This window comes from Zeugodacus cucurbitae, chromosome 4 (assembly GCF_028554725.1).
Source record: "Zeugodacus cucurbitae isolate PBARC_wt_2022May chromosome 4, idZeuCucr1.2, whole genome shotgun sequence".
NCBI classification, from domain to species: domain Eukaryota; kingdom Metazoa; phylum Arthropoda; class Insecta; order Diptera; family Tephritidae; genus Zeugodacus; species Zeugodacus cucurbitae.
In genome coordinates this window covers 47,114,006-47,135,000 of record NC_071669.1, presented here as the reverse complement: position 1 = coordinate 47,135,000, position 20,995 = coordinate 47,114,006, and the positions used below count along the sequence as shown (strand labels likewise).

At 29.4% G+C, this 20,995-nt stretch overlaps 1 protein-coding gene across 12 annotated transcripts in view; it reads left to right on the top strand.

Moving 5' to 3' along the window:
• The window catches only part of LOC105221003 (AAC-rich mRNA clone AAC11 protein), a 61,516-nt gene extending 40,732 nt beyond the window's left edge, over positions 1 to 20,784 (top strand). For 4 of the 12 annotated variants that reach the window (XM_054229727.1, XM_054229726.1, XM_054229725.1 and 1 more), the window contains 5 exons: positions 4,384 to 4,425; positions 10,167 to 10,321; positions 12,689 to 12,914; positions 14,294 to 14,550; positions 14,621 to 20,784. In XM_054229727.1, coding sequence (XP_054085702.1) covers positions 4,384 to 4,425; positions 10,167 to 10,321; positions 12,689 to 12,914; positions 14,294 to 14,550; positions 14,621 to 14,707 — 767 coding nt within the window. In that variant the 3' untranslated portion in view covers positions 14,708 to 20,784. The remainder of the gene's footprint in view (positions 1 to 4,383; positions 4,426 to 10,166; positions 10,322 to 12,688; positions 12,915 to 14,293; positions 14,551 to 14,620) is intronic. The other 8 variants (XM_054229730.1, XM_011197628.3, XM_054229732.1 and 5 more) reach the window with 5 other exon arrangements.
• Positions 20,785 to 20,995: the final 211 nt, after the last annotated feature.

Sequence of the window (20,995 nt, the reverse complement as noted above, 5' to 3'; positions counted from 1 at the left end):
ATAATAATTTGTCATTCTGATCAGCATATTAAAAAATTCTGTATATTTTTATAAAAAATTTTATTACCTCTGAAACGCTCAAAAAACTAATATATGTATGTGCATAAGTATTATCCATCCTCCAACAACTGCAATTTACCTCTCGTCCAAAGAACTGTGCAGATTTTCAAAACCACTCTTCCTTTCTTTGTACACATAAAATAAACTGCATTTCATTCACACATGCTACACTTTCCGAAAGACCCAAAAAGCCATGAGCAGAAGTTGGAAAAAAATAACAACAACAAAAAATGTAAATGTAAAAAAAACATTAAATAAGTGAAAGTTTAATTCCGCATTATTGCTACGGTCCAGTAAAAATCCCATATATCAGTAGTTGTTGTATGTTGTTGTAACTAGTCGACAGACAGGCAGCTTGAAAATTATCAAAAGTGAAATAATATGCAACATAAAACATAATAATAATACACTTACTAAAATGCAAGCATAGACTAGTGCAGACACATACAGACAATGTAGAAATACATATTTGATTATGTACATATATTTATGGCGACGACTGTATGCCGTATTAGTATAAGTATGCCAATACAAGCAAAAAAAAAAAATGAAAAATAAAAAGAAAAAAAAATTAAAAAATATACAAAAAAATACTTTACAAAAACAAATATTTTAAAGCAAAAAAATATCTTGTTTGTATGTATTTGTGTTAATATATACAAGAAATGCTGACTTAAAAGATTTAAATTACATTTTTATTTTAATTTGCGTCTTTCTTCCATTGCGACTACATTTTCTTTTTCGGCATTTACATACATACACTCATATACACGAAATATTGTATCATTAACGCCGGCCAAAACTAACGAGAGCAGCGCCAGCGCCAGTCGACAATGCGTTGTCGTAGTCCCAACGGAATTGAGCTGAGTGATCGCCTCGCTGCCACTACGCGCATGCGCAGCGCTCCCTTCGCGTCAGCTTCGCCCCTTTCACATGCATATTTTATTTAATTGTTTTTTTTTTTTGTTTGTTCACTTTTTATTCACTTTCTGACCAAATGACCGCTCGCTCGCTTGACCGGTTGTGCCACTCGAGCGCTTCTAATGAAAGTGAAAATGCCAACGAAATTTTGGGCCAACCTTTCTTTTTTTCCACTATTTTCGCGCAGGCGCTGTTGCTAGTTGCCACCAAATTTACGAAATTTACGAAAATTATGCAAATTATTTTTAATTGCATGCGAAATTCGGTTAAAATTACCGCTGCCTCGGCCGCGGCCTTTCGACTCTTTCACAAAGTATGCGATGACGCGAGCAGATAAAAGCGTTTGTTGTTTCTATTGTTGTTTGGCATAAGCCATAAATTTGGTTGTACTTTTTGTTGCTTGGTCAAATCTTTTGTTGGCGCTTTAATGTATCGTTTCCTATTGAAGACACGGGAAATGGGCAGATAATCATATTTGCATTGAATTTGCATGTTTATGGTAAAATGCGCGAAAGTTTCTAAAATTTTAACTAAACAAAAAAGTTAATAGTAAAAATGGAAAAATATTGTAATAATAAATTTTGCTTTCATGCGATTTCTTTATAAGGATTTATTTATGCGCTAAAAAATGCCGCTTTTGGTTAGTGCACTAATAGAGTGCGATGTTTTAGCTTTAAATAAGAGTTTAGTGTCTACATCGGAAATAAAGGGTGACGACTGAGATGAAAGTTAACCATCAGACCATAGAAAGGAAAATGTGAAATTGTAGTTTTGTATAAATACGATAGAAGAAGGCATTAGTAGGGAGAAAATGAGAAAAATTAACTAAATTAAAGTAATACGATTAGTCAGAGGGAATTATGAATGATCTAATACTCAATAGGGATCTCATAGAAGACTTCGAATCACAAAGTAACTTGTACCCAACATTTTCATAAATTTGAGGATCTATAGATTCAAATATTAACTATATAATGTGTATATATAAATATATCCTTCAGATCTCTTATTGTACTTTTTTTAAATTATTTTCGAGTTTTTTTGGTCATCTTGTCATAACAGAAAGTTAATCAAGTCCTCGAAATGCACTAAAAAGTTAGAGATTTGTTTGGTTATCTAAAGAGAGGTTATTTTGTATTCAAGTCATGTTAAGTCAATTTAAAAATTGAAAACATTAATTTTTTGAATTTTTTTAACTCAGACATCGTAAACCCTATGAAAATGTTTGTTTGGCTTTATAAAATTAAATTTCATCATTATTCGAAAAGTTCAGCTTGTATCTACATTTTGTTTCAGTTCTTGCACTGAATCGAGTTTAAAAGCTACGTGTGTTGTTTCTCTCGTTGTAGGCTTTAGCCCTATCAACTATTTTTCAACGTTCTGAGATTAATATTATGCTATATACTATTTATCAAAGCACTCTTATTTTGTTTTATTATGCTTTCGGATTTTAGAGGGGTTAAACTGCTGTACATTCTTATGATGGACCAATTACGCCTTATTATTTTGTTATTATACTTTTTCTGTACATATTTTCAAAACATAATGGTGGGAGATTACTTTTAAATAAGTTTAGTCAATGGACTCTTTGAAATTCTTTCCTATAAACCTCATAGTTTTGAACCATCTATGGATATGAATCCTGAGCTTATGGTTCTCACTTCACCTTGGAACAATAATGAGTAAAGTTTAAATAAATTACAGTTATTTCATCAAGATTTACATCTTCATTGAAGTAGAGGATTCTCATAGCTACTTAATGGTCTAAAAATAAGATTTCTCTCTGATTATCTCATATTGATTTAAGTTTTCGGGATTAGAAGTGGTATCATCACGCCACTTACTCCTGAAGTAATTTTATAAAAATGCTGCCGAGTTGACCATTTTTCGCCGCGTTCGTTTTAATTATGTAGACCCGACTGTCGTAGGAACGAAGTAGTAGACATTTGAACTTTTTGGGCATTTTTTCCATACTATTTAAGACTCAATCGAGATTAAATTACAATAAATATTACATTCCCTTGAAGGTGGTGCAACGCCACGGAACTAATATCAAATAACAAACAATTTCCCTTCTTCTTAGCAAAAATTGTTTGTGTATCTCCTTGAATGGTATTTAAATATAAAAGACCTAATTATTTTTGATTAAATGAGTCATCATCAATATTTAAATCAATATTTTCCGTTATTCTGTATCGAGTCCATCTTCTCCATCCCATGCGCCCTAAATGCAAAATCCATCAACAACTGACCTACAAAGCCATATTTTTATTTACATACTGAATGTACATATTTGGATTCTCTAAATAAAAAGAGGTGAAAAAATTACTTTTTGGTTAATGTGATTCAGGTTTTGCCAACAACACTATAAGAGTGGCTCGCAGATTTCGAAGAGCACATACATACAGCTGTAGATTAAGGCGTCATAGCAGACATTTCTTTTAAGTTAACTTTCGCAGCTTCTACTTCTGTCGAAGGTACACACGTTTCTAGCTTTGTATGAGCTGCGGTTACATTGCTTTTGTTTTTGTAGTGTGCTAAAAATATGCGCACCGAATTGGGTCCATAAATTACACAAATTCAGTTCACCCGTTTTTTTTTGTCAGTTTCACTGCTTGCTGAACGCTGTAGCCCTTCCGCATTGTCTCGTTTCCCTTTGCTCAGCATCTTTGGCGCGTTTCTTAGCCACTTTTTTTTCAGACACTCGCATGCTGAGGTGCGCAGTGAAAGTGAAAATAAAAGTAAAAGTTATCATCAGTCGAATATGTGCACAGTTATATACATACATTAATATTCATAGGTTTTTTTTTGTATTCATCTCTGCTGAGCTTGTATTACCAAAATGGCGTGTCAAATTACTAAATATAGTGGAAGTCCGTCCAACCAGGAAAACAATGAAAAAATCTCAGTGATTTGTGTGTGTCTCTTTTGTGCATATTTCTGTGCCGAAATTTGTTGCAAAAGTAATTTATTTATTATTTTTTCTTTTCAGTTTTCAGTTTTGAATTTTGAGTTTGAGTAACTGTGTCGTCTCATTGTTGCCACTTAGTTTTTGCTATTATCTTTACACTTCCACTTCTTTATTCTTTATTCAAATTGTTACCATGTAAATTTGCGTGCATTATATTCTTCATTTTATTTATTATTATTGCTTTATACCGAAACATACCAACAAACATATGTCCGACAGTTTGCGCCATCTCTCTCATGTTCGCCACTTTACCTTTTAAGCTCACATTTGCATAATTCTCTATTTGCAAATTTTCTTCTTCATTATCTATTGTTCAACCTTTGTTTTATTTGATCTTTTTTCTCACTCTTCACCCAAAATATTTTCCGTTTTTTTTTTGTTTTTGTGAAATTTCTTTAATTTACAATATTTTATTACTTTTTTGTTTTCAGGCAGGAAATCTCCATTTTTGGGTTTCATTTGCAAAACAAACGGTAATTTTATGGTTTTTTGTTTGTTTGCATTACCTTGTTGTTATTGTTTTCTTTTTTGTTTTTTGCTTTCTGCTTTTGCTTTCTTTGTGTTTGTGTTTGTCTTTGCTTATGCCTTTGTTGTTTCGTTGTTATTGTTGTTGTTATTGCTATTGTTTTTGCATCGTTTTTTTATTGAAATAGTGAGAAAGTTTAAAATGAATGCCTTAATTGCCTTGTTTGAAAGGTTTTATGTTAGCATTAAACCGAGTATAAATATATACAGATATTTAAATGGCATGAAATATTTGCATATATTTAGGCTAAAAAGCGTATATGTCAAGATATACTGTTTTTGAATAAATTATTATTTTTATCGTTTTGGGTTTTTTCTTAATAGTTATTTTAGTTTAAATTTTAAAGGAGTTTTTATCATAAATTAATTTTCATGTGAGCATGCAAGTTCATCACTTTTTTATTTTATTTTTTTTATCTTATTATCTATTATGGTAAATAAAGCTTTAAAAAGTAGTGAAATTATTTTTTTTTTCAAATATTTTCTTTTCATTCTGAATAATAAAACTTGAAATTAACTATTTAATAAATATTATTACTAAATTATATATTTAGTTTAGTGGCCTCCTAAGCAATCTGTTTCTTATATTTATTTATTCAACTGTGCTTTCACCCTTGCTAATTTTAAACCTTGAAAAATAGTAAATATTGAATTTAATTTATTTTATTTTCAATGATAAAAATAAAAAGTTGTTATTTGATAATTAAAATAAAAGCAAACTCTATTTAAATATTTAGTATGGCGGCCTCGAAAGCTAGTAGCATATTTTTTCTTCAAATAGAGCTTTCACTTTTCCAATAAAGTTCACTTTATAATAAAATTTAACTTGATATAAGTTTTCTGAGCAGTACTTAGTTACTGGCTTACAAACTAATAATTTTCTGAAATATTTTGCTATAAAATATCAATTTTTTGATTAAAAGCTTTTTGGAAGCTTATTTGACTTTCTTTCTAATGAAATTTGAAAACACTACTTATAAAAGTGATTTTGAAATATGAATTTTAGCTTTATTTACTACATTTTTATTTAAATAATTTAATGTCTTGAGAAAAAATCAGTTAATCAAAATTAAGTTTATCTGAATAGTTAAAGAAGCAAGCTTTTACATTTTTCATGAGAATTTCGAAAAGTGAAATTAAATTAATTTTAATCAATATAGGAATTTTAAAATTATGAATTTATCGTCACTGATTCTAGAGCTACAAAGATTTTCATGAAACCCATTTTCTTTTGAAACAAATGTCTTTACATTTTGGACAAAACCAATTTTTTCGATTTTTGTAAGTTGGGGTCATGAATTTTTCTGAAACCGTAGAAAATTTTGCCAAGCTCTATTATGAAGTTTTTAATATAAAAACTACACCACAAGCTGTCTTTGACTCGCCTTACTTTAGTGGGTAGCGAATGGAACACTCTTCACTAACTCTCTAATGATAAATAATTCGTAATACTCAGTCAGAGGGACTTTTTTAAGTGTAACGAAGAAGAGCTGATTTAAAATATAGAGAATGTATGTAGTCTTACTTCAAAGATAAGACGGTCCGAATACTTCTTAACGTATGAACATTACAGTTACTAGTCACGGTTATGTTTATTATCTCCATATTAGAGCTAATACTATCTATAAGATTCTATATGTACAACATTAAAGAGGATCAATCATAAATGAAACTCATTTATCATTATCTTGAAAACAATCATATTTGCATGAAACAGTCTACAATCCTTAGATGAAGTGTGAAATGATAAGTTTTACCGATAGAAATATGAGTTTTAAGGCACTTCATATGCATATATTCATCACCAAATAAATAACTTAAAAAATCTGGATACTAACATTCCCATACGATTACAAACATATAGTTATCCGCCTATCTCTACATACATATGTGCATATTTACCAACATGAAATTGTAAAGAAAAGTCGACCAAACGTGAATGAATGCGAGTGCAATTTTCTAAGTTGCAAGTATTATTCAATTGCAATCGTAACACTTACCACAAATGACAAGCAAAGATTTCGCAACATTTGGTAATACACCAGCAGAGAGACAGACAAACAGAAAGCGGAGATAGTAAGACGGTAACAAGCATAAGATAGTCAAAGCCAGTTTGCAAGGCAACAACAACCACAACCAGTTAGTAACACAAAAACAAGCAAGACCACAGCGAATCGGAGTCAAATGAAAGTGAGAGTGAATAAGAAAGCGGAAATTTTTCGCCAGCGAAATGGTGGATTTGAAGTTGGAATTGAAGTTGAAGCTGAAAATCATGGAAATGAAAATGAAGCTGAGACTTCGGTAAACAGTAGAGTTGAAAAGAAAATGAGAAAAAAAAACTTAACGAGAGCTGCAAAAAAAGGCACTTGAAGTAGTGAGTGTGTATGAATAAACAGCTTCTACATATGCCATGTATGCGCCTAAAACCGTTAGTTTCACACACATATAGATGCACATCGCAGATAATCCATTCACAAAACTCGTATTGATAAGCACGATGAGCGCAAACTGTAGACGAAGCAGCAGAGAAATGCTGAGAGCCGACAGTAAAATGCGGAGAAAGATAAATTTATACATTTAAATAGCGCAAGTAGACCGAAAGAAAGGTAATGGAAAAGTTATACACTCGCGAAGTGCTAAAAGCTTTCAAGAGCTTTTGTCAACAGCACTCATAAGCTTTTGCTCAACTGCAGATTTGAGTTAATAAAACAATACTTTGCATAGTACTTGAGAAATCACTCAAATTTAAAAGCGCGCGAGTGTTATATGTCACGCATGCGCACAAGCTAAACGCGCACACACTGCGCCGTATGAAAGCTTAGCGCAAGCAAAGCGCGCAAAGTAAACAAAGCGCAAACACACACCGATGGCACCGATAAAAATGAGGCGCTTAAAAAAGCCAGAAAAAATTTCACTTTCATTTTCCATTTTATTTCGTATTTTTCTTTTGTTGTTGTAGTTGTTGTATATTTTTTGAAGTCACTCCACACACCAACGTTTCGTCATTTTTCAGCTGAAAGTCAGCCAAAGCCAGATTTTACAATAGCCTATTGGGCCTCTTTCCCCCACTTCAGAGCGCACACATATATACTTACATACGAACACACATTGTCGCTTTTCTCATTTGCTCAATTTATCATTTTCGCTTGCATGCTTTCTGGTTTTCCTTGTTTTGGTCAACTGCTTTCTGCCTTTCTGCGCATGAGTGTGTATATGTACATACATTTGTGCAGTCATTTGGCTTTTATTACCAACCCACAGCGAGCCCACTCCGCACCAAACGAAATTTGTATTTATTGTTTATTGTTGCTGTTGCTTTTCTTGTTGTTGTTGTCGTATTTTACGATGTAACTTTTGAATACGGAAATGATTTTCTGCTTGGCGCGCTGTTGCCGCCTGACTTTTGGACTCACATGTGGTGTGGTGTCGATTTGCAGCGTCGCTTGTACGTGTCTGGGTGGGTATGTGACGATGGGATGCGTTGTTGTTGTTGCTGGTATGGCTGCGCATGCGCGTTTACTTTGTTTGTGGCGCTGTTGTCTCTTGACTGCTGTGTGTGCATTTTTATTTACTTTTTGTTGTTTTTTCACTGCTTGTTTGCATTTGTTGCACATTTTCGTTGCAAATGCATTGTTTGTATTTTTTTCTCGGCTTGCCTTATTTTGTTTAGTGCCAATTCGCATTTGAGTTAATGTCTTGATTTATGCATTAGCGCTAATTTAAAGTGGCTATTTGCCATCTTTTATTGAATTATTAACCTACTTCAATCAGCGGTTTTTGTATTTAACAAAGCAATTATGCTGCGTAAATTGAGTGACATAACTGTCAGTTAAAAACGTAAAAGGATTTTTTAAAGTCTCCTCGAATAGTTATTTCCTTAAACGTTTTCATTTACCACCAGTTTGTAATATTTTTCTGAATTTTATTTTTCAGATAGTTGGCAACTCTGTTATAAAATATAAGTTATTCACATAAAATTTAATAATATATAATATGTTTTTAAACCTGTTATTTAATATGTTCGTAACACATTTTTAAATATTCTCATATTAACTTTTTTTCGACATATGGCAACTCTGTTAAAAAAAAATTATATTTGTCATATTACTAAAAATATAACTATAAAATATTGTAATTGTTGAAAGGTTAAGGAACATTATTTTTAGTACTAATTTAGACTCAGCCACTAAAAATAACGTAGTACAGGTATATGAGGCCCCCATTCTTCTACCTATTTCTTATACAGCATAATCGACTTTTTTCTGGCTATTGGACCAAACCATTTTTTTTGGAAAGGTAATTTCTCCGCTTTTCGCCGTTATGACTCAATTTAGAAATTAGTTTAGTTCCATACTCAGCCCCAGTGTTGTTCAGAGTTATCGAAACTTTCGTAATCCGTAGAAATTTTGGAAATACCGCTAAATAGTTATTTTATATGAGAATAACCTGGTAATCTGGCTTCAATCAATCATATCTTCTCAGTCCTGACAATATCATTGTCTCTTTCTGAGCTGACGCCATCTAATACGTACAGCATTAAGGTTCCAATGTCTCTATATCTAAGAATTTGTAATAACCTAATGTTTTGAAAGTGGTTCCATAGAGTAACCAGTCCACGAGGAGTTATTTTTATAATAATGGTACTTTTTAGTCACCCTTTGTATTTATACTACATATGATTGTGTGAATATCCGAATATCTTCTAAAACCAGAGTATAAGTATAATATAGTTTTTCCTTAATATGGGTTTATACAACATGAAACATTGAAAAAGTGTTCCACTTTCCCCTTTCTAAAAACTGGTAGATCTATTGGGTTTATTTTTTTCTTAAGATTACACAAAGATGACCGACAGGGTTATTCCTACGAAAATCTCAAATATTATTGAAGGGGGAAAAAGGTTTAGTCTCCTAAGTTAACGTTTAAAGCATGTCTACTAAATTCAGATATCTCATTTTATAGAGACTTATGAATAATTTTACCATAGTATAAGGAGGAATTTATTTAAATTTGTGGAGGAGAAACTTCATATCGCTGCAATTATTTATTTTCAAGTCTATGGACCATATATATATATACATAGTATTACAAAAATAATGCTGACTACATTGTCTAAATATAATTTTAATAAACCGTAGAAAAATACTCGCATAATTCATACCATTTATAACGCTGAACAAGTATTTCGTAGATAAACTATCGAGGAATAAAGTAAAGTCATTGTAAGACTTCAAGATCAGCAATCTAAAATCAACGGTGTTATAATTCAAAAACTTAGAATTATCAACAAATTATTGGCCAATTGACAAGGAAAATATAAGCGAGAGCGTCACAGACAGTTAATACATGACTATCGGCAAATAATGGAATACACAAAAATACATAAAATATAATAATAAAATAAAAATAAATGTACCGTTAAGCACTACTTATATAGAACTGCTTATGAAGATTATAGAGTTTTTAGCAGGCACTTAAGTGTCTATCACCGGTTATAACAAGACGTCATCAGACTGATTAAGTGTAATTTTTTACAATTTATTTATATTTAAACGGTATTTAGTGCGTGGAATTGCCCATTCGCCAATTCATATTTCAGCTTAAAATACTTGTTTAATTTGTATTGAATACAGAATTTGTAGCATGCTATATAATTCACACTTGCAACTATTTTCTTCTTGCATTGCAGGCAAATCCTCATCGAATAGCAAAGAAGTTATCTGCGGCGATGATAAATACAAAGAAGAGGGTGATCTCTGGAATGTGGAGGCACAAACCGCATTCCTCGGGCCGAATTTGTGGGACAAAGCTCTGCCGTACGATGCCGATCTTAAGGTAACACAAGTTAGTATCATTTCAGCTGCGTAGTGAAGCGTGCTTTACATTTACATAATACATACTATATACATACATATACGTATTTACATATGAATGTTTCTCATTTTGTTGGCTAATTTTCGTACAACACACATATGCAGGCTGCTACAGACAATTGCAACAACAAAAATATAAAAATATTTTTTTTTTGTTTTGAAAAAATAATATCAAAAATATTAAAAAAATTTTAAACACTGAAACAATATTTTAAAAAATATAAAAACAAATTTGAAAAACATTTAAAAAATTTAAAGAATTCTTAAAAAAAAATCAAAAACTATTGAAAAAATTAAAAAAAAATATGTTTTGAAATTTTAAAAAATCTTCAAAAAGTTTTGAAACAAAATGAACTGGAAAAAAAAACTTTTTATAACAATTGCAACAACAAAAATAAAAAGATATGTTTTTGTTTAAAAAAAAAATTTCAAAAATATTTTAAAAAAATCTTGAAAACACTCAAACAAAATTAAAGAATATTAAAAAAATATTAATATTTTAAAAATTTTAAATTATTCTTGAAAACAAATTTTGAAAGTTTTTGAATAATTTTGGAAACTATTTCAAATATTCTAGAAAAAAAATCCAAAACAGATTTGGAGCAAATTTAAAAAAGATAAAAATGTTCACAATGAAAAAAAAATTTGAGAATAAATTGTTTTAATTTTTTTTTCATTGGAATAAGTTTTTGAAAAAAAATTAGAATTTATTGAAAAAAAAAATCGATAAAAATGTGGGACAGTCAATCGAGCAATGGAAGTAACCTAAACTGCCTGATTGCAATCCCACATGCACACACTCAAACATGCAAAAACACAGCGTTACTCTCTCATAATTCATAAGCTTTTCAGCTTTCGTAGTGAAAATCGCATTGTAAATAATTTAAAATTTAATTGAAATAAAATCGAAGAGTTCGGCGAATAATGCAAAAAATATCAGAAATACAAACACATACATGATTATATACAAAGACATACATATCAAAGTGCAACGTGAGTGTTCTTTGTGAGTGAAAAGTACAATTTTATATGTATGTATTTGTATTTAAATTATTTTGTGTGTATTTGTACGATTTAAATGCATTAAGTTCTAAACTTGTTAAATGCAGTGCTTGAAACTTAATGCTTAATTATTATCTTTATGACTATTTGATTTGGAAAAAAACGAAAAAACGCGCAAGTAAATTGTGAAACAACAGTGGCGCTTTGTAGTCGTTATTGTTTTGTTTTAATTGCGGCATTATTGCAGATAATAGCGGTTTTACATGTCACACGTATGTGATAAGACTTTGATTTGGTATTTACCCGTTACTTGAATTACTGACACTTCTACAGTCGCTTTTAGGAAACCGGTACCGAGCGGATTTCAGTGACAAAAAAATTACACTCCCTGCCATCAATAACAACAACAATTACTTAGTTTTCCTTTCTAAAGCACCGTGCTTTATGGCGTTCTCTCTTTTGTCGCTGTTATACCGTAATAATGCAAGCTCGTTATAATCGAAAGCACTTAGTGCAAGCTTTCATTTTGAATGAAATTAATTATTTGCTTAAAGTAAAAGCTCGGTATAGAAACTATTACTTTTAAAAAGAAATTTCTAATTCTTGTTTGCTTCAATTGTAACTTTTTAAGCATAAAAATTAAATGAAATAATATTGAAATCCTAAAAGCTTACGTGAGCTTTCGAGTAAGCGAGTGATTTTCACATAGCTACGCTCTGAGTATTATAGTAATGTATACTCACTTATACACGAAAAAAGTTGTATACCCAGTCAGAAAAGAGTTTCCTTACAAAAGAAATCATATTCTTGAGCACTCAAATTGGAGCTTTCATATTTCTGCATAGCAAAGCAAGTTCTTGAATTGACCTTAGATTTGGAAAGTTCTATTCACGGAAAACAATGTAATATAGGCAATATCTACTCGAATAAATATTTTACTCCCTAAAAAATTTAAAAATTCGTTAAGAACTGAAAACGACCCCGACGAGGTTTCACATTTTTCTTTTTTTAAAGATTTAATTGTTTTTCATTTTCTGCTGATTTTTTTCTAGTTCAATCACTGCTTTAAGAACCGCTGCTAAAATAGTTACGCTTAAATTTAAAAAAAAAATTTGATGAGTGTTTTTTTGTTTACTCAGCAAATGTGTGTAATACGAAAATTAATGAATGCAAACGATTTTGAATAATTTCAAAAAAGTTGTTGCTTATGTTTTGTTTAAATTAAAAAAAAATTCAATATTAATTTTCAATATTAACAAATAATTTTTGCTTTTGTTTATTTCTTGCTTGCCACAAACGTTATTACATGCATAAATAAATGTTGCGCCACAAACAGTATGCAGATTTGGATGAATTCTTGTCGGAGAACAATATACCTGATGGCTTGCCTGGCACCCATTTGGGACACTCAAGTGGTTTGGGGCATCGATCAGATTCGCTGGGTCATGCAGCTGGTCTGGGGCTGGGTCTCGGCCATATAACGACGAAACGTGAACGTTCCCCATCGCCATCGGATTGCATAAGTCCGGAAACATTGAATCCACCATCGCCGGCTGAGTCAAGTGAGTAACGAAATGCAAAGTGTTATTGAAAAGAGAAATTCTTCTTGTTTTTTGTATGATTGTCCTTCTCCTTTTATGGTAGTAATCATATTTTAATATTTGTAATTTGAATAGTCCTATTTCACAGTAATCCTACTTTTAAAAACGTTTCAACTTGTACATATGCGATATATATATAGAAAGCTTAATGAACTGAAATTCTTAGGAGAATAATTAATTAAGAATATATTCAGATTTATCAAAATAAAAAAATATATAAATTACGTGCTACAGGTAAGGGCTAATATTATTCTAGGAAATTAAAAAAAAATAATATTCTAAATACTAAATGAAATTTGGATAAATTATGAGAGTGAAATTTACTTTTAATAATTATTTAGTTAAATTTGCTTTAATATTATCATTGGGTTTTTCAATTTCACTTATACTAATGTAAAAGCTTAACAGCTATGGTGAAAGCTCAGTATAGAAAGCTTCTCATATGAAAGCAATATGAGTACGAGCTTTTTTCGATGAAAGCGTCAACCTTTTTCTTACATTAAATATTTAAACTGTGTGAAAGCTCATTATAAATGATCTTAAAAGCTCTTAGTACTTATTCAAATAAAACTTTATAAACTTCTGCAAAGTACAGTCATTTCATATAGAATTCAAACCATTTTGAGAAAGTTTCTCAATTGAAGGAATATTTGATTTTGATTCGAAAAAAATCTTTAAAGCTTATAACGATTTATTTTTTATAAAGCTTGAACAATTTGGGTTATTATTTTTTAAATTTAGAGTAAGGGAGAAAACAGTTAGAGAGAGATGGAGTGAGAAAAAGTTAGAGGGTATTACATAGTAAAACATTATGAGAGATGGGGACAGAATATTATTTATTTTATGACGAAGGAATACCTAACTCTCTGTGGAATGTGGGATCTATTATCTAAGGTAAGATCTAAGTAACAGTGTAATATTCTCGATTATTGAGGGAATATAATTTTCGAGCTGAGCTGATAGTCCTTAAAGTTTAATATAATAATTATGGAAGCTAAGTAGATATATATTCCGGTTAGTCAGAGAATAGATTTAGGATTAAAGAGAAAGATATATTTATGAAAACTACAGACACCATTTCTTTCGTACTATTAGCTTTAATATTAGATCATTAGCTGTTCTAGAACACATTTTCTTTGATTGCTATGTTTTCATATCACCTGGTTCAATGTTATATCTAAAAGAGGATTTAGTTGTATTACAACCTTTAAGATTAACTATAATCTCAATTTATTGTTTCCCGCCTAAATTTAAAATCCTGTTTACAATACATTTCTGTTGTCCATTTCTCTTAATTTAGTTTAACACGAACAGTTTGTGAAGCATTGTTAATGTTGAAGTATTTGACATTTCAGGTTTCTCCTTTGCATCATCGGGGCGGGACTTCGATCCGCGCACCAGAGCATTCTCCGATGAAGAGCTCAAACCGCAACCGATGATCAAGAAATCACGCAAACAGTTTGTGCCCGACGAACTGAAGGATGATAAATATTGGGCACGTCGCCGGAAGAACAATATTGCCGCCAAGCGATCACGTGACGCACGCCGCCAAAAAGAAAATCAAATAGCGATGCGTGCCAGATATTTGGAAAAAGAAGTGAGTGAAAATATTTATTGACTTGTGTGTATAACTAATTGATTGTTGTTGTTTTTATTTGTCGTTAAAGAATTCGACATTACATCAAGAAGTGGAACAGTTGAAACAGGAAAATATGGACTTGCGTGCGCGTCTCTCAAAATTCCAAGATGTGTAATGTTAAGCAGCAACACCACCCCTCCTCCCAAAAAAAAAAAAAAAAAAAAATTACTAAATAATTATATATATACATAACTGTAAATGTATATATAAATGTGTATAACTCCTCCAAGAAACAAACCACAACCACCAATCTAAAATGCAACCAAGCAGGCAACAATTTATGTAAAATATAAGCAAAGCTAAGCAACCGTTAATCATAGCGCGGGCAAAGGAACTGGAAATGGTTAATGGATGAACCACAAAGCAGCTCACACAGCTTAACAGCCGGTAGAAAACTCATGCCACACACACATTCTCTCACACTCTCCCACACACAAATATGCAATGGCCTAACTGTATCAGCAGTACATATATAGTATAAATATATATAGTATACAGCTTCTAATTGAGAAATAACGGTACATACATACATACATACATACAGATGTTATGTAAAAGAAATTTTTAATTAAATTTACAGTTAATGCAAAAAATTAACAGCGAAATTAATCACCTGTATAATAGAAAGCAAACAACAAAAACAACAACCAACTCACACAAGCTGTAGCAAAACAAGTGTGAAAAGAAGGTAGAATAATACCAGAACGAAGCAAAAGAAGTATAAAAACCATACATATTTATAACAGTAAATATGTATAAGCAAAATTCAACACAAAAATGAAATACTAAAATTAGATGGAAAAATAAATAACAACAACAAACAGCAACGTTTAAAGTCAGGCTAAAATACTAACTAAATTATTTATGAAACAACGGCGGAGAAGAACAGAGCATTTGTATGTGAAGAACCGATTGAGCGGTGGCTGGTAGAGGAGGTCGCGCGAGCATTTCTTGCAAAGTGTGGGTGTATATTTGTATAACTACAACAACAACAATAACAACAAATAGTAAAGTTGAAACTATAAAAATCGGCAAGCAACTTGCTGAAATATACAATTTGTTAAACAAATAAATGAAACAACAACAACTCTTACAACAAACACAAAGAAATAAACATATGTATGTATGTATACTAGTTAAGTAAATAATTTATATACAAGCAGACATAAAAAAGGAGACATACACAATGCAATTGTCGCATGCAATAAAACAACAACAACAAGAATAAGAAAATTATTTTAAAATTTACTGTTAAAAGAATTAAAACGGAAACCAAGAAAGTCAGACAAAAACTGCTTACAAATACATATAATACTTAGACTAAATTAATATAAATAATTATAAAATAGTTGCATAAAGTTATAAATATAAATAAAAGTTTATAAAAACTAAATAAAAAACAACAAACAAAACAATAAGAAGAAGCACTATGTGAAATTTAGAAATAATTTTAAAAGTAATGGTAAAAATTAACAAAAATGCTTACGTACATTTGAATAGATATACACTGACACACACCCATATACAAATACGCACGCCAAGCAAGCTGGGCAGAAAATGTAGAATCTTCTCACACGCAAGCTGTTGTAAGTGTATAGGCAGTTGCATACAGTTGCCAGCAACGTGAGCAAGTTGAGTCAACATGTTGCCACAGCATATGTTGTTTATCGTTATCTGCTTTAAAAGCTGAAAATATACTTAGCAACATATGTTGCGAATAGCAATGTTGCAGCCACATAAATAAGACTAAAATGTTGCAACAAAATTTATTGTCTCTAAGCAAGAGTAATTTTCTGATTTAAAATACTTTTAAAAAAATTAGCAACATAATAATGACCAAAATATTGCAGCAACAGATGTTGCCCGTAATCAAAAATAATTTTCTGTTCTAAAAAGTTAAAAAAAGCTTAACAACATATTATGTGAATGATTATGTTGCAGCAACATCAGTAAGACAAAAAATGTTGCAGCAACTTTTGTTGTTTGTAACTAAAAATAAATTTCTGATCTACAAATATTTTAAAAATCCTTTGCAACATATGTTGCGAATTGTATGTTGCAGCAACATAAGTATGACTAACATGTTGCATCAACATATATTGCTTGTGATCAAAAATAGTTTTCTAATATTACCTGTCAACAATATCAGTTAAAAATACAGAAATTTTGTTTAGCAACATATATTGCTAATACTAATGTTGCAGTAACATCAATGTGACTAATTTTGTTGCAGTTATATACATATGTGTGTTGTGATACCAAAACTGAGCAAAGTCAATATCAGAATAAAGTTGTGGACGTTTAGCTTGTCAGTGCAAAAATATTGATCATGTTAAGTGGGAAATTTCTTAATATGGTCAAACGTTCACGTGTGAAATACATGTTGCAACTACCAACAACAAGCAGTGCTAATTGTTGCTGCAACATTTTTTCTCGATGAATAAATAAAACTTCCTATATTGCTAGCGATGAGTGCTAAAGGTTTACTTAACATGCCTCTACAACATTTGTTGTGATCAAAAATGTTGCAGCAACATATATTTTGAAATCAAAACTTCGAAAATATCTAAGATCTAAATAAAATAGCTTCTTTTGTAAATTAATTGCACTAATTTTCCCATAAATTTCAATAAATTTATAATTATTCTCAACAATACTTCGTCAACATGTTACTGTTTACGCTCTATACCCGAGCTAACTTCATTATCGTTGCTGGCAACATTTGTGTGTCTCTAAACCTATAGAGGCGCCAACAAACTACAAACCCAGCTGGAAATACACACATGTACAGGTGACTCATTATTATTAAAGCAAAACCAATTAAAAGCGCAATAATACTGACTCAAAAGGCTTCAACTAAAAATAAAATTAAAATATGAAAATAAATTAAAAACTAAAATTAAGTAAAGCAGCAAAAATTTAATATTAGTGACTTGAAAGGTAGAGCATGAAAAACTGAATGAAATAAAGCAACCTAAAACAATACGGAAATTGTGTACCTAAGTTTATAATTAAAAGTATGTACACACATAAGAGAACAAATAGAAATTACATTGCTTAATTTAAAATAGCAAGTTTTTTTTTAATTTTTGAAATCATACTTGAAATATTGGCTAAACTCTAAGACGCAAAGATTAGTTAATTTATCAAACAAACACACTGGTTTCTACGGCTGAGTTCTGTTAAGTTTCCAAAGGGATGCCGAACCGTAGGTAATGGATAATAATAATTATTTATGTTGGATTATTTTGTGAGCACTCGCTGTAGTATTTTCATTATAGGCTTTGTAAGAAGAGTTCAATGTACCAGAATATGCAAAATCCATATTAAATTTCCGGTATGCAAGGAGAACATCTACGTATGTACCGAGAATTTTGTATAGACTAACCAGAGCTCTATATACACTTCGCTTTGGTATTTATTAATACCGCGACCAGTTTCTGAAGTCTTTTCCATAAACGTTGCTTGTTTGTGTTATGCAGTTCTAGTTATAACTAAGGAACATTGTTGCAAATGTACGAACTTTTCGAAAAAAAAAAATTTCTAAAGTGTGTGAGAAATATTTTTAAAATATTATTTTTTACTAATTCGACAGCAAAAATCGCTTTAACTCCCTACCTTATCAATTTGTGCTTCCGTTGAATGCTTTATTGCCAATTATCCTTTAACCATTATCGCATAGTTAAAGTTGACTTATAGTGTGTAGTAACTGTTATGTTAAAATATTACATAGAAAATGTGTGTAATATGTTGCAAATTAGATGAAAATGTATTTTTTGTGAGTGTATGGACATAAAAGCATATAAATAAATTTAATTTCTTTTTATAAAATTACGTATTTATATGCTGTAGTGAAACTCTTCTTTAGTGGAATTTGTTCTTTTGTGTTTGTTACAAATGGTTAACAATTTTGTGAACTCAAGAATAGTTAATAATTCTATTGAGTTAATTGCAGACGCTGTAAAATACAATAAATGAGAACGTAGAGTGTGTAGTAGTTTACCTTTCCTTAAAGTGAAACAAAAGTAAATAATCAAATAAAGCATAGTTCACAGTTTGTACCTAAGCAGCGCTTAATAATAATAATAAAGGCTAATAATTATTTGTTAATTAAAATTAAAAAAAATGTTTTGAAATCAGTGTAGTGTTTTTGCTTAATATATTATTTTAAAATTGCAATTTAGAGAAATGAAGTTTTATGATATTTTTTATTAAAAATATGGGAAAAAATCTAATAAAAAATTATTTATGAACTGAAATGGCACGTAAAATATTTTCTATTAAAAATTGACAATACTATTTAAAATTTTTTCAAATCTTTACATTTTATTTTTTTTTTAATTTTTATTTTTAAACAGACTATATACACTTATATCATTATTAATTATTTTATTTTCTGAATTAATACCTACTTTCATGTTGCAGGGTGTGTTACTTAACCTTTTCTCAATATTTGTTATACAAAACTACACTTAATATAATTATTGTTTTAAACCTTTGTTGGCTGAGCTACAAAACTTGAATCTTTCTATGTTTTTGAACATGTTTTTCGAAAACTTTTATTCGGAAAAAAAGTCTTCCAATGTTTTATGAGAATTTTTAACATTTTCCTACATTAAAAATTTAAATTGTAAATCAATTGTTGACATAGAACACACATCCTGTTTATATGCCTATGAAAACTAAATTTTAAATTTCAAAATTCTGCTTCCTGTTAGAAATATTAAAATAAATAAATAAATATAAATTAATAAAATAAAATAAAATAATTAAAATAAAATAAAATAATATAAAATAATATAAAATAAAATAAAATAAAATAAAATAAAATAAAATAAAATAAAATAAAATAAAACAAAATAAAATAAAATAAAATAAAATAAAATAAAATAAAATAAAATAAAATAAAATAAAATAAAATAAAATAAAATAAAACAATAAAATAAAATAATTCTACAAAAAAAAAATAAATAAAAAAATATTTTGAAATAATATTTAAAAATTAATGAAATTTTTTTTAAAAATTAAGCTAAAAATAATAATAAAATACTGGTAAACCTAAAAACAATAAAAAAATATTTTTTTTTTCAAATCTTAAATTATTTTTTTAAAATATATGTTCATTTTCAAACAACTAAACCATTATTTTTGCGCGTTTGAAATTTTTAACTCTTCAGTTATCTTTAACATTCAATTAAAAAAAAATATTTTTAGAAAACATTAAAACTTACCATAAACCATTACATTAAACGCTATTATGCATATATCAACGTGTAAAAATACTTTCTAACATATTCATATAAAGAGCTGCTAATCGCAACACACTTTTGCCCAGTTCGTCCCCTAACCTAAATGTGGTATAAAACATGAATTATGATTATGTGAATGACGATGATTTCAAAATGCAAAGATTTCAAAGCTGTTTTTTAGCTAACCATTAGTAGTGTAGTTAATTTACTTTACATAAATATTTTTTTTTTGTAATCATTATTTGTAAATACGATTTACAAAGCAAACAAAATAAATGTTTAAACATTTGTTGGTGTAGTAAATATATGATGGATTTTAGTTGTATAGTATGCCTACCTACCTTACTATTTTTACTACAATACATACATACATACATATTATTACAGTAAATATAATTACATTTTTATTTTAGTTCCATTTAAAAAAAAAAATTTAAAATATAAAAAAAAACAAAAAATATGCTAAATTTTAAGTTAAGTTTGTTTGCTTAAGTTTTATCGTAAATGAATTCGGTTTTTCTTGATAAAAAAAAGTTATTTTCCTTGTTTGATTTTACAACATTTGTGCGCATGCGAAAGAGTTTTTTAAATAAAAACAAAAAAAAATAAAAAAAAAAAAATAAAAAATATAATGAGTAATGCAGCAAATTGAAACATGTTATACATTTTTTTTAGTTTATAAGTTAATTACTGTAAAAATATTCGATTATTTATTTTATAGAAAATTTGTAAAATAGTGTTTTATTAATATTATTATTTACAAAGGTTTGCATTGTACTAAAAACAAAAATTACAAAAAATAAAAAATAAAAATAAAAAAATAATTATATATACAAACAGGATAGAACAGTTAACGCTTTCTGTTGCCCACAAAATGTAAGAAAAAGCTGAAATACATTTGAAAGAAATAAAAGCACTTTTGATTGAGTAAAAACATACACATTTTGTTGTTATTATTTTTGTTTTATTGAATATGTTGGAACTTCAGTTTCAGTTCAAGAAAAGTAATCTTTTTTTCATAATTTTAATAATTTTTTTTAACAAAACCAGTTCTACTAAAGAAAGCATACGTAAAACTAATTAACCCACCCAATTCGAGCCAAAAAAAAAAATTAAATATTAAAAATTCTCAAAAAAATTAATTAAAATAAAAA